The 13480-nt window shown below is 40.8% G+C and overlaps 1 protein-coding gene across 2 annotated transcripts in view; it reads left to right on the forward strand.

The window, feature by feature from the left end:
- Nucleotides 1–12108: 12108 nt before the first annotated feature.
- Nucleotides 12109–13480, forward strand: part of CASR (calcium sensing receptor) — a gene marked incomplete at its 3' end in the record, with an annotated part of 29106 nt that continues 27734 nt past the window's right edge. For both annotated transcript variants that reach the window (XM_081234840.1, XM_081234841.1), the window contains exon 1: nucleotides 12109–12338. In XM_081234840.1, the coding sequence (XP_081090966.1) occupies nucleotides 12154–12338 (185 nt within the window). In that variant the 5' untranslated portion in view covers nucleotides 12109–12153. The remainder of the gene's footprint in view (nucleotides 12339–13480) is intronic.

Here is a 13480-nt window from a genome sequence, read left to right on the forward strand (position 1 = left end):
TGAAGACCACTCTATTCTACCTTTAAATGAATGAGGGTTTTCTGCCTCTGGTCTTTCATTGCAGTGGTAAAGTAAGCAAGAGGAAATGGCACTAATTTTTAAAATATTGGGTTGGCCAAAAAGTTCATTCAGGTTTTTCTGTAAGATGTTATGGAAAAACCTGAAAGAACTTTTTGGCCACCCCAATATATATGATTTTCATTAACTTTGAGGAAAAAAATCTTCTTTAAAACAGCATGATTAAAACACTGGGGCATGTCATTTTGACCTTGCAAATGTGCAAGAAGCTAATAGCAGTTATCCATTTTAAGTGCCTTTAGAAGTTCATAGAGCTCTTGCATGATTCCCGAACAGTCCTGGAGCAAACTTGAAGGAAAGAATTGCCATGTCATTGAAACAGGCCAAATGCCCATCAGTGGGAAAGTGCATGCATGAAGTGTGATATACTCACACAGTGGACTATTATACAGCAATCAAATGATGAACTATAGTAAAACAGAGTAACATAGGCAAATCTTATTAATATAATATTAAGTGAAAACAAGTCTCGAAAGATTACAGCATGATACACTTGTATAAAGTTTAACTAAAAATTTTTAAAATACTTTTTAGGAATACAGGTAGATACAATATATCTATATAAAAGGAAAACAAGAGATGACTACAATCAAAAAGACTGGCAATACCAAGGGTGGGCAAGGATGGATTAATGGAAATTCTTATATACTGCTGATGGGAAGATAAACTAGTTACAACCATGTAAAAAATTTTTGGCAGTATCTACTGGAGCTAAACATACACAAACTCTATGACCCAGCATTTCCACTTCGAGGTATGTACTCAACATATTTCACCAAAAGACATGTTCAAGAATGTTCATAGAAGCACCATTCATTAAGACCCCAAACAGTTCAATAACAGGGAAGTGGATAATGTTTGATATAATCATATAAAATTCTATATAACAGTGAGAAAAACAAACTATGGTTACACACAACAATACAGATGAATCTTGCAACATAATGTTGGACAAAAGAAGGCGGACACAAAAAAGTATATATTATGTAATTCCATTTATCCAAAGTTCGAAAACGTGGGACACTGATTCGTAATGGTAGAGGTCAGGCTGCTGGTTACCTTGGGTGAAGGGTAGTGACTGGGAGGAGTCATGAGTGAGGCCTCAGGAATTCTGGTTCTTTTCTGGATCTGGATGCTGCCTACATGGGTGTGTTTACATTGTGAAAATTCTCTTATGGTTTTGCACATGTCTGATGTCTTATATGTCAATTGAAAGTTTATTTTGAGAGAGAGAGATAGAAAAGGTGAGGTAAAAATAAGGGGAAAAAAGGATGGAGGATATGAAGAGGTAAGAAGCATCCATAAGCATATTTTTCAATATATATTTCAGAGTATCTATAGTATGAGTAGACAGTAAAATCTTAGTAAAATCTCTTTATACAATTTTTCCATCTTGTTTAATGTTTATGTCTATATATTGCCATCATTTTAAATAACATTTTACAATAACATCTTCTGATTTTAAAATAATACATTTTTTTCAAAGAACAAAACAAAGAAGAAATACATAATTCCATCACTGAGATCTAATCACTCTTATCATTTTGATGTGTATCCTCCGAGTCTTCATTAGAATTAAAAAAATTGGGCTTCCCTGGTGGTGCAGTGGTTGGGAATCCGCCTGCCAATGCAGGGGACATGGGTTCGAGCCCTGTTCAGGGAGGAGCCCACATGCCGCGGAGCAACTAAGCCCCTGGGCCACATCTACTGAGCCTGCACTCTGGAGCCCGTGTGCCACAGCTACTGAGGCTGCGCTCTAGAGCCAGCAAGCCAGAACTACTGAAGTCCGCGCACCTAGAGCCCGTGCTCCGCAGCGGGAGAGGCCACCGCAATGAGAAGCCCGCGCACGGCAGGGAAGAGTGGCCCCTGCTCACCACAAGGAGACCCACACAGCGACGAAGACCCAACTCAGCCAAAAATAAATACATAAAAAATAAATATATTAAAAAAAAAAAGAATTAAAAAAATTTTTAAGCAGGTGTTATGGGGGGCAGGGAGGAAAGCAAAGAAATGATGAACACGCGGTTCAGGATGATAGCTTCTTTGGTGGGAGGGAGGCAGGAGAACAGAATGCAAGAGGGGAACATAGGGTACTACTGACGTTCTTTGTTTTGGATGGTAGATTCACAGGTGCTTATTCTTATTAAAAATAAGTTAGAAATAGAGAAATAAAAGTGGGCAAAGTTGGTCAAAAGGTACAATCTTCTAGTTATAAAATAAATAAGTCATGGGGTTGTAATGTACACCATGGTGACTATAGTTAATAATACTGTATTGTATATTTGAAAGTTGCTAAGAAAGTAGATCTTAAAAGTTTCATCACAAGAAAAAAAAGCTTGTGACTGTGTATGGTGTTAACTAAACTTATTGTGTGATCATTTCACAATATGTACAAATGTCGAATCATTATGTTGTAAACCTGAAACTAATATAATGTTATATGTCAATTATATCTCAATTAAAAAAGAAAAATATTCCTAGAAAATACTAGAGAATCAATGAACAATAAAGCTAATTTAAATGATAAAAGAACTCAGTAAGGTATCGGGATATATAATTAACATACAAAACTCAATAGCTTTCATAGACACAGTGACCAGCTAGAGGAGATAATGGTAAGAAAGCCCCATTTATAATAATAACAAAGGTGATTAAATACTTAGGAATAAACTTGACAAAAATGTGCAAAACCTAAAAGATGAAACACTCTCGAAAGACACAAAATTAGACTTGAACAAAAGGAAAGGCATTTCTGTTCTTAGGAAGATTCCTCATCATAAAGATGTAACACAATTCCAATAAAAATATCTAGGAACCTAGACAAGTCCATGCTCAAATTCATAAGGAAAAAGAAACCTGCAGGAATAGCCAGGAACACACTAAGAAATAAAAGCTACAAAGGTGAACTAGTCCACCAGGTATTAAACCATACTATAAGGTCCCATAATGAAAACGGGGTGCTACTGACACAAGAATAGATGTACAGACCAGTAGAATAGAATAGAAAGACCTGAACTAGATCTGAGTGAATATGGAAATAATAAACGTGGCGCCTTAAATCATGGAAGCAAAGATGGGCTTTTTAATAAACGTTGCTGGCACAACGAGGCAGCCACTTGGAAAAAAGATAAAATTAGATCCATACCTCACACCACACACAAAAATAAACTCCACACTGGTTAGGAAACTAAATGTAAAAAAAATAATAATAATAATAATTTAATAAGCTAGAAAATATGGTGAGTTCCTCTATAAACTCAGTGTAAGGAAAAGCTTTCTAACACTGACTCAAAATCCAGTGGCAATAAAAGAAATAATTCATAAATTTGACTACATAATAATGTTTTTAAAAATTGCATAGTAAGGTAAAGTCAAAGAAGAGCTGCTAAATTAGAAGAAAACATTTACAGCATGTATCACAGATAAAGGGCTAATCCATAATATATAAAGAACTCTTAAAATTTGAGGGGAAAAGGACCAAAACTCTGATAAAAAATGGGAAAGATATAAGAACAGAAAAAATTTAAATAATAATAATAATAATAAACAAATAAAAAAGGACCAGGCATGGGCCAATGATAAGGATATGTCACCAACCAAGGATTATGATTAATCCAATTTTGTGCACCTGAGGTCCATTAAAACTACGAGAATTCCCATAATAGATTTTAGGCTATAATTGAAAGTAAGTTTAATCTTCTGAAGACCTAAAATAATACTAAAACACACTAGGGTGCTCTGACAAATCAGAAAAAAAAAGAAAAAAGAAAATGACTTCCTTTTCATCACTAAACCTCACACAGTTTTTTCAATGAGTTCTGAGTTCCAATTCCTACTATGATAAAAGTGGCCACCACAGTCCAAACACCAATGTGTCAGAAGCCTCCAGTGTGAACCAGATAAACTTCCCAGGTCCCTTTTACCTCTAAACTTCTGTTTTTTGTTTTTTTGTTTTTTTCAGTACGCGGGCCTCTCACTGCTGTGGCCTCTCCCATTGCGGAGCACAGGCTCCGGACACGCAGGCTCAGGGGCTATGGCTCACGGGCTCAGCCGCTCCGCGGCATGCGGGATCCTCCCGGACCGGGGCACAAACCCACGTCCCCTGCACTGGCAGGTGGACTCTCAACCACTGCGCCCCCAGGGAAGCCCTAAAATTCTGTATTTTAAACTAATGACCTGGTGTCCTAAATGGTCTGTTTGAATCCACCCAGTCAGTTAATGAGGCAAAAGTGACTTTCCCAGGTCCCTTCCTCCTAATTACACAGGGAGTTTCACCTGGGGACACAATTGCCTGCAGCAAAACTCTAGATTTATGCATTTGTTTGTTTGTGTGTTTATATCCCTATCACTGTTTATAAAAATGAAAGATTTAACATGGTGAGGAAATTGGAGTGAAATAAGAGCAGTAAGAAATAAAAAGTAATACTATAAGTAATATTAGAACACAAAAATGCACACTTTTGGTTTCTATCTTAGCTAGAGCTGGGCCACAAATTTGGCTTGCAGCTTCCTAACAGTTGGAGCAGAGATGGAAACAGGAGGAGATAAGAGATTCACAATGCCTATGAAGTAATTTGGGCAGTTTTTCCAAAGACCAGGATTCTATTTCCTTAGAGATGTGTCCCAGTGGTATGCTGCAATAGGTTCTACCGGTTCACAAGAACCAATGGTTAAGTATCAAGGATTTTTGTAAGTTGGCTGTTAAACCATTGGTAGCTTGAAATTAACCATGGTGGGAGTATTCAGCAAACACTACAAATCAGGGCATTTGGGGGTTTGTTTGTTTTTGTTTTTTCTTTTTGCCTTCAGAGAGCTGGTTTGCCAGCACTCCACTGCATGTTCCGATGGTCCTTGTAGGGGGACACAATGCAAGGCCAGAAGAGCTACAGGTAGGAGAGAGGGCTCAGTGTGCAAATTTATTGAGTATAGCAGAAACTCCCTCAGGAGAAGAGAGAGGGCATATATGCCTGAGACCAGATAATGATGGCAGAATACATCAGCATTCACCTAAGCCACCTCAGTCCTTCCTTCTTTCTGGTACTACCCTTTGGAATTTCATAGCTGGGGTTACAAAAAATGTTAGGTCCAGTGAGAGGCAGACATACCTCTCCATTCAAAAATGCATCCAGAGAGACTGGGAGAGGCTCAGGTGAAGGGTTTTATGCTTTCCACTAGGTGAGCACTTCCCAAGCCTGTATTTCACAGCATTGTAACAAGTGTCCTGCAGGGAGAAAAGTGTCCCAGGCCGAAATAAATTTTGGAATGAGTAGGTTAAAGTTAAGCAGTTTTCTTTACTGCAGGTCTTACAAGAACCTTTGGGAGGTGAATGTGCCCTTTGGCACAGAGTACACATCAATTCCCAAACTTATCTTACACGAGAATACCTTGTGGTGGCACATCTTGGGCTGAAAAACGCCAGCCTGGGTAGTCAGGGTTCCTTACGATTTTGAAAGGCAATACTGAGGATGTTATTCCACAGAAACATTACTTTCACATAGGACTTGAAGCTCTGGCATCTTTATAAAAACATGACTTGCATGTCTTTGCTTTTCACCTGAACCGTTTCATTAAGTCTGTGGGTATCCGCATATCCATCAGCAGAGCTTACTTAAGGGAAATGTTTCAGGCCAAGGAATTTCGTAACTCATGTCCCATGTCCCAAGGAACTCACTCAGTCCTGGACCACCCTGCATTAGTAATGTTAACGCCCAAAGCCAGTGTCCACTTACTTTCAACTCACAAGATTCTGGACCGGAGAAATGAGCATTTCTTGTCATTTTTTTAACCTTAATTGTTCACCCCCTCAACACCCATTCTATTTCTTTTTTCTTCTTCTGTCACTTTCTTTTTTCTTGCAATAGTTTCGTAAACTTCTAAGACAGTGTATCATGCCATGGGCACTCCACACATATTCAGTCCTTTACGGAGCCCCTCCAGGTCCCAGGCCACGAAAGGGACAGACCAGGCCCTGCGTCAAGGAGCTCACAGTACAACATTAATGAATGTTCATTTCCTCTCCTATTTGTCTTCTTTATTTGCTTTGTCTCGGCTCTTTGCCCCACTTTGCTCAGCGCCCCCCGTGCTGCTCCTCCCCATTTTCGTTCATCCTCTCACCTCCCTTCCCTGATAGCTTTTTCCAATGACTAACGGGGACCCAACTCAGCTGGTTTTTATCACGCTCCTGTCCTTGCATTTTTCCGACTCAGTTAAGCCATTACCAGAGCTAAATGAGGCATGGACTCTCCAAAAGTCACACCTGTCGTCAGGGAGATGGAGAGTAAGACCCTGTGCAGCTGGCGGGCGGGCAGCAAGCAAGGCTGGAGGGAGGCAGCCGAGTGTGACCTGGCAGTTTGTGCTCCCCCAGTGCTGAAAGAGGGCCCTCATTGTAAAACAAGATGCCCCTTGCTTTAATATAGAAAGAATGAAGTCTGACACAGAACTGAGGACGGTCACGTTTGTGATGACAGATGAGATGTCCCTAATTCTTTGGCAAATGTGTACCAGGTGCATAGAATAACCCACGTTCTGGTTGTGTCCTCAGCAAGAGGTAAAGAAAGCTGTAACCAGAGCCAGCTACGCAGGGTTTTGTGATTATTGGTTGAACTTTCCCAGGTTTTTCCCTGTTCACCCTCATTAAAACATACACATTTCACCTTTCTGCAGTGGTAGCTTCACGCCTTACTGTTAGTATTCTTTATAATCAGAGTGACGAAAGAGGGCAAAGATCACAGTACAGTAAACTGGAGACAAATCAGTGTACTCACCCTATGAAGATAAATGATAAATGATCTCTACTGGAAATCAATTTTGGTTTCCACCTTATTTCTAGGCAACCTAGAATTTTTATTTCTGCAGCCTAGGAATTGAGAAATTGTAGCTTCTGAGCTTGCTGTGCTTCTAATTTACAAGAGTGGTTTTATGTTCAGAAGATCTATGCCTTTCTTTTCTCTAGTTGAAATGTGGGCAAAATCATTCTGCTCTAGAGTTATACAATTTCCAGAAATGTTAAAGCCAAGGGGCAAGAGCCAGGGTTTTTACTTTCATGAGCATTGAAGTGTTGCTGTGTTGACCCTAACCTTGCCTTGCTATCCTGTGTTAATTTGTCCTTAACTCTGGAACTTGGATGAGCCATCCAACTTTTTGGACAAATGCAAGGTCAACAGATTTTTTCCAGCATCCATTCAGTACCAGGTTCCTTGTTCCATGCTGGGGATGCAACTGCGATCATGATGAGGCCCCTGCCCTTGGGAACCTTCAGTTTTGTGGGGTGACCCCTTCCCTGTTCTGTCCTAGAATTGCCCAACCAGCCCCTGGTTTTTACTGGTTATGCTTTATTCATTCATTCAGCAAACATCTGTGGAGAATCTACTAAGCTCTAGGCACTGTGCTTGGTACCAGGCTACAATGAGAAAAAGAGACAGGCCCTACCCTCATGAAGCTTCCAGTCCCCACCTTGAGTTAATTCACTCTCCTAGCAGTCACCAGAAAGAATGTCACTCCTCCCTTTGTACTTTCTCAATGCTTAGTTCATGCCTCTTCCTAGGTTTTGTATCACTGTAATTATAATACATCTTCCTGTCTCCTTTTAAACCTTGAGCACATTGAAGTCAACTGTCTCAACTTTCTTTCCTCAGTACCTTATACTCCCTAGTGTCTAGCAAATAGAGGAGCTCAATCAATGTTACTTGAGTGAATAAATAGTTGCATGAATTTAGAAGTTCATGAACCTGTGGAACCATAGACCAGTCTGCTCTGACCTCCCATTCCAAGTCTCTTGGATGAGAAGCTCAATGATCAATCAATCACCTGTCAGTACTGAAACACTCCTTGTGATTTCAAGGACGTTCTAAATGTAAAACCAGCTGTTCCACGGGTCATTTCTTCTTTCAAACATATCTGCCATTGAGATAAAGAACAAATACTAGCTTCAGCTTGTATTTGCGATACTTTTTGCAGGAGGGTAAACATGATTATATATGATTTAAATGAAATGAACTTACAATAAAGAGAACAAATGAGTTTATTTGTGACTCTTGGATAGATACTGTTAATATAGCTGCAGTGAGAAAAATATAACAGTGGCTTAAACAAGCTAGAAGCTTTTTTTTCTCTGTCATGTCAAAGTCCAGGAACAGTCTGATATACAGATTCTGCTCCATGAAATCCTCAGCTCATGGCACCATCATTCCCTGGGATATGCTCATGGTTCAATATGGGCTCCAGCTGTCACACCCACCTCCAGGCAGCAGAATGGAGGAAGGCAGATGAAAGAACAAACGCCAACTGTCTCTTAAGCAAAGTTTCCTAGAAGCTGCCTCAGGGCACTTCAGCTTACATCCTACTGGCCAAAACATAGTCATATAACCACATATAATTATAAAAGAAGTTGGAGAAAGTAGTCTTTATTCTGGACAACCTTGTCCAGCTAAAAACTATTTTACTGTGCCATAAAAGGAGTATGGTACAAGGGATACAATTTAAAATCTCTACCATAGATCCTAAAACTGAAATGTTAGTGATTATTCAAGAACTTTTGTATTCTAATTGTTGCAAGCTGAAGTCACAATGATGAACCCAATAATTAATCCATTGTGCTAGGGTCATGCTTGGTACTGCTGTGATTGCCGATATCTAGTGGGTAGGAGGAGTGAGGTAGAAAGAAAAGAAAGCTTTTGCGGGCTTCCCTGGTGGCGCAGTGGTTGAGAGTCCGCCTGCTGATGCAGGGGACACGGGTTCCGGTCCAGAAAGATATCATATGCTGCGGAGCGGCGGGGCCCGTGAGCCATGGCCGCTGAGCCTGTACGTCCAGAGCCTGTGCTCCACAACGGGAGAGGCCCCAACAGTGAGAGGCCCGCGTACCGCAAAAAAAAAAAAGAAAGCTTTTGCGATAAGGAAGTTGGTGGGGGCGATGGGAGGCTGGCAAAGGCAGCGGCGACAAGAATGGAAAAGGGAAGGCAGAGTGGAGAGAGATGGTAGAATTAACAAGACACCATAATCGGAGATGGGAGGAAAGGGGCAGGGAGGATCTAGAATGATTCTCAGCTTTGAAAGCAAATTAGACCCTAGTAATTGTACTAAAAAGGGTGGTTTGGAGACTACATTAGACTCGAGGAGTTAATTGCTACAAATTGACCCGAAATCTCTCCTTCATCTATTACTTCTTGCCATGAATTTTCTCTTGAATGGACTAATGAAGTTAATAAACTTCTCCAAGTAGTTAATCTTTCACAGGAAAAATCTAACAGGTCTCAGTGACTTCCCCTAGCCAGTTATAATGTTCCCTTTCCTAATTCAGTACACCACACAGGACTCCTTAATATTCTGAGTTCTTGAGGCCTTCTTACTTCAAGTGCCAGAATTTCTCACTTGAGTAATCCAGTCCCCCATCTCAAAAGTGGAGTTTGTATTGCCCTCTTTACCACTGTAAAGTTTAAAATACATTGGATGTTTAAAGGACCTGACACTATGCTTGGTTCAATAAATGCTAGTTTCTGTCTCCTCCCAAAGTATTTTCTTTTCTTGTGCATGCATTCAACCAGCATTTATTCAACAGTTACTATTTCAGACATTGTGCTAAGTACTGGGGAGCAAAGTTGAATTTAGTCATTGGAAACAAAGTGACTATATATATTTTTTTCATTTCTGAATGTTGAGGTAAATTCTGCCCACTGGCTGGGGAGCTCCTGAGGGCAGAGAACATGATGTGTGTGGTACCTTTATATTTCCAGTCCTTAGCATGTGTACTTATTAAATGTATGAATGAATATATGATCAAGGTCAAGAAATGAAGCCAAAAATCTAACAGCAGGACTGGAGTCAGAGAACTAGGATGGTCATGGATGTTCAGATGTTATTTCAGACAGTTCTGCGACTGTTGAGTGTCTGCTGGGGTTCTCCTTCCATTTGGGGCCCAGCACCCTCTACTTGTAACGCTGTAGGAGAAAGAGCCCCCTTCCTAAGGGGCAGGGGCAGCATATGACAATGGTTAAGAGCTTGGGGTCTGGAATCAGACATTTATGCATCTAATTATAACAAAGTATGATCAATCTTCCAAGAGGGGAACTCCAAAATCCAAGATATAAAAGACTATAACAGGTGGACCTACCTTAATCTGAGAGTCCAGGGCAGGCCTCCTTAAGGAGTCCTCAAAGTTGCTCACTGCACAACTGAGGGGTTAGTGTGGGTAGAAATCCAACCTGTGCTCCACTCCCCAAGCTGGACATCTTGGTACAAGGTTGTATCTGGCCCATAGGAGTTCTTTTCTCCATTCACACAATGACCCCACAGTTGACCAAGCCATGCTCCAACAGTTATGGACGTCTGAAAGCTAAAAGACAAGTAGATGTTTTCCAGAGGGACCAAGGAGGTGGAACAGCATATGTGAGGCCTGAGAATTTTTAAAAAGGCCTAACTTGAGGATCTAAAGGAAATTCAGTGTGCATGCAGTATGGAGTTCAAAGGGAAGACTAGCAAGAGTGAGGCTGGACAGGTATTCATTACAGCTGGCATTTCCTGTGAGTTTACTAGTTACACTGTGCTAATGGCTCTCCATGCATTATTTTATTGAGATCAGAGGTTAAGTGACTTTCCCAAAGTCATATGTTAGGAAATAGTGGAATTGTGATTCAAAGCCAGGTTTAACTCTGGAGCCTGTGCTTCAAACCACTTGTTCCATGGCATCCAAAGACTTGCAGAGGAGGGTTGCAAAGGGACAAGACTGAAGGCAGGAAGACCAGTTAGGAAATAGTTGCATAAACCCAAATAAGAAATGCCAGGGTACTTAAGATGGCCTTGGAAATGGGAAGGTGTGGATGGATTCCAAAGAGATTTAGGAAGTAAAGTCTACAGGACATGGCGGTTGTTTGAATATGAAGGATGATGATGAGAAGAGGGAGGAGGTAAGGAGGATTCCTTATTTTGTGTCTTTGTGGATGGCATGTCGTTTGCTGAGGAAGAAGACAGTGAAGGAGGAACAAGGTTGGGAGGAAGGTGAGTTTAGAGTCTGTCAAGTTGGAAGCACCTGTGGGACATCCAGGTGGAGATGTCCAGTCGACAGTTCAGTGCTTGGGCCTAAACCTCAGGAGAGGCTGTATAGTTAGTCAACATTGGCATGTAACTGGTAATTAGTAATTGACCCACAGAGTGGGTGAGATAGTGTGTGGAGTGAGAAGAGCAGAGAGTTCCTACTAGGATAATCATGCTGAAGCAGAAGGACCATTCCCTAGATCCAGCTGTAGAGTTTGGTAGAACATAATCCAACCCTTGATTTATCTGCATCCTTTACAAGAACTATTCTTCAAAGGTTTATGGAGTATCATATTATAAATGGAACCAGAAATCTGGGATGAGGAGGCCCCGAAAGCGGGGGGAGTACAATAATAAATAAAAATAAGTGGCCTTCTCTGACATTTTTGTTTGATTTGGAGTCAGATTTAAACTTAAATATGACTCATTCTGTATTTTCCATACAAACATATATGCTGAATAAAATAGCATTAATAGTATTATAATACAAGCAACTGCTACCACTAGGCCAATTCTGTGCATTATTCACACGGAAGAATGAAGGGATTAAAATCCAGTGGCAACATCAGTGGAGGCCTTAGCTTATCATTGGCCTCTTTAAAATGAACATGGTCCTTCTCTGATATGGGCAATTGAAATTTTCTGTATCTTATGTGAGGTGCTATAAAAATGAGGTGCTAAGCCATGCCCTCCCCACCTGCTACCCCTCAGCCTCTCTAAATGGAAATTCTGAGCCACTTCTGTTTCAGTCATCATAACAACATGGGATTTAGGCTTAGTTGAATTCATTTTGTTTCTCTTTTGTTTTTAGAAAGTACTACAGGCGGTCTCTGCATGATGTGGCTTCTGAAGACTCAGGAACCACCTGCCTCACTAGTCTGCAATGGAGAAGGCAGAAGTGGAAATTCAAACACCACGGTTCCATTCTGTTACTAATTCTGTAGACATGTGCCTCCACCGCAGGGAGTAAGTCACACCAAGGGGGAAAGTTCTCAGGGGCCCCCAGACCACCAGCACCCTTGTCCCTCCCCCTGGAGAGAAAGCAGAACTATGGCATTTTATAGCTGCTGTTGGATCTTCTTGGCTTTTACCTGGTGTACTTCTGCCTATGGGCCTGACCAGCGAGCCCAGAAGAAAGGGGACATTATCCTCGGGGGGCTCTTTCCTATTCATTTTGGAGTAGCAGCCAAAGATCAAGATCTAAAGTCGAGGCCGGAGTCTGTGGAATGTATCAGGTAAGGTCAGGAGCCACCTTGGAGAGTCTTTTCTCCTCCTGGTGGTTGGAGAAAAGCTGTACCAAACCCGAAATACTTTTTTCAAAGTTGGTTCTCTCTTTTCAAAAATGGCGATTGGTAACCATGCTGAAGCTTACTATTCCCCCCCCCTCATTTTTTTAAAAGAAATTTTTCCAAAAATAAAATGTCAAAGATACTGAATAGAAAAATCCATGGCCTGTTGGAGCCATGCTTGGTCACTTGGTAACTGAGTCATCATTGTTCACCTGGAGGCTGTGTTACTTAATGGAAGACCAAGTACCTAGAAAGAAATTTATTGTAGGTTTTGCAAACCTGAGTAGTAAAATCTCCTAATGACCTTAAGTGCCGCAGTGGTCATAATACCTGAGTGTTGGCTGCCTCACTCTTATTTTTTTTAAGGATTTTAAAGCTGAAGGAAACTTCATGCCATGGCTGGCATGACCTGGGTGTCTTCAAAATGCAGCCCGTAGCATTTGGAATCACTCCCATTAGAATTCTTATAGAAAGCTGAAATCCCCCCGCTAACACAGAATCCATCTACGTAGATAGAGAAACACAGAATCCATCTTAACTCTCTCACTGGACTCTCTCTTCGGCCATTTGAAGACAGCTAACATGCCCCTTGAATCATTTCTTTTCCAGGCCAAATAGTTTTCTAAATAATTGTTTCATGACATGATTTTCAGACCCTCACCATTCTGGATGCCCTCTCTCTGATGTTCCCTAATTTATCATGACTCTTAGAATATGGCATCTAATACTAGGTACAATTCCTTCAAATAGTATCTGACTTCTGCAGAGCACAGAGGGCTGTATATCACCTGCCTTAATCTGGACATCAGAGACCATTACTGCACCTCAAGTCTTGACCCATCTTCTGAGAGAGAAGAGCACTTTCTCTTGAGATTTGCAACTTCCAGAAGGGATCCAGCACTTTCCCTTGGTCTTCCTGATAGCTAGAAAATGAAAATGAAAACTAGAATCATTCCAACAAAACTGGATTTCTGCTCGTGTTCTAATGAGGTCTCACAAATTAGATAACATTTTCACTTTTTTTATGAGTGCAGAAAAACTAAGTGTAGAATTTCACTGATACTGTTTATATCCTTCACGTAACCCAT

Source organism: Mesoplodon bidens (genome assembly GCF_964165515.1).
Source record: "Mesoplodon bidens genome assembly, chromosome: 5".
Lineage (NCBI taxonomy): Eukaryota > Metazoa > Chordata > Mammalia > Artiodactyla > Ziphiidae > Mesoplodon > Mesoplodon bidens.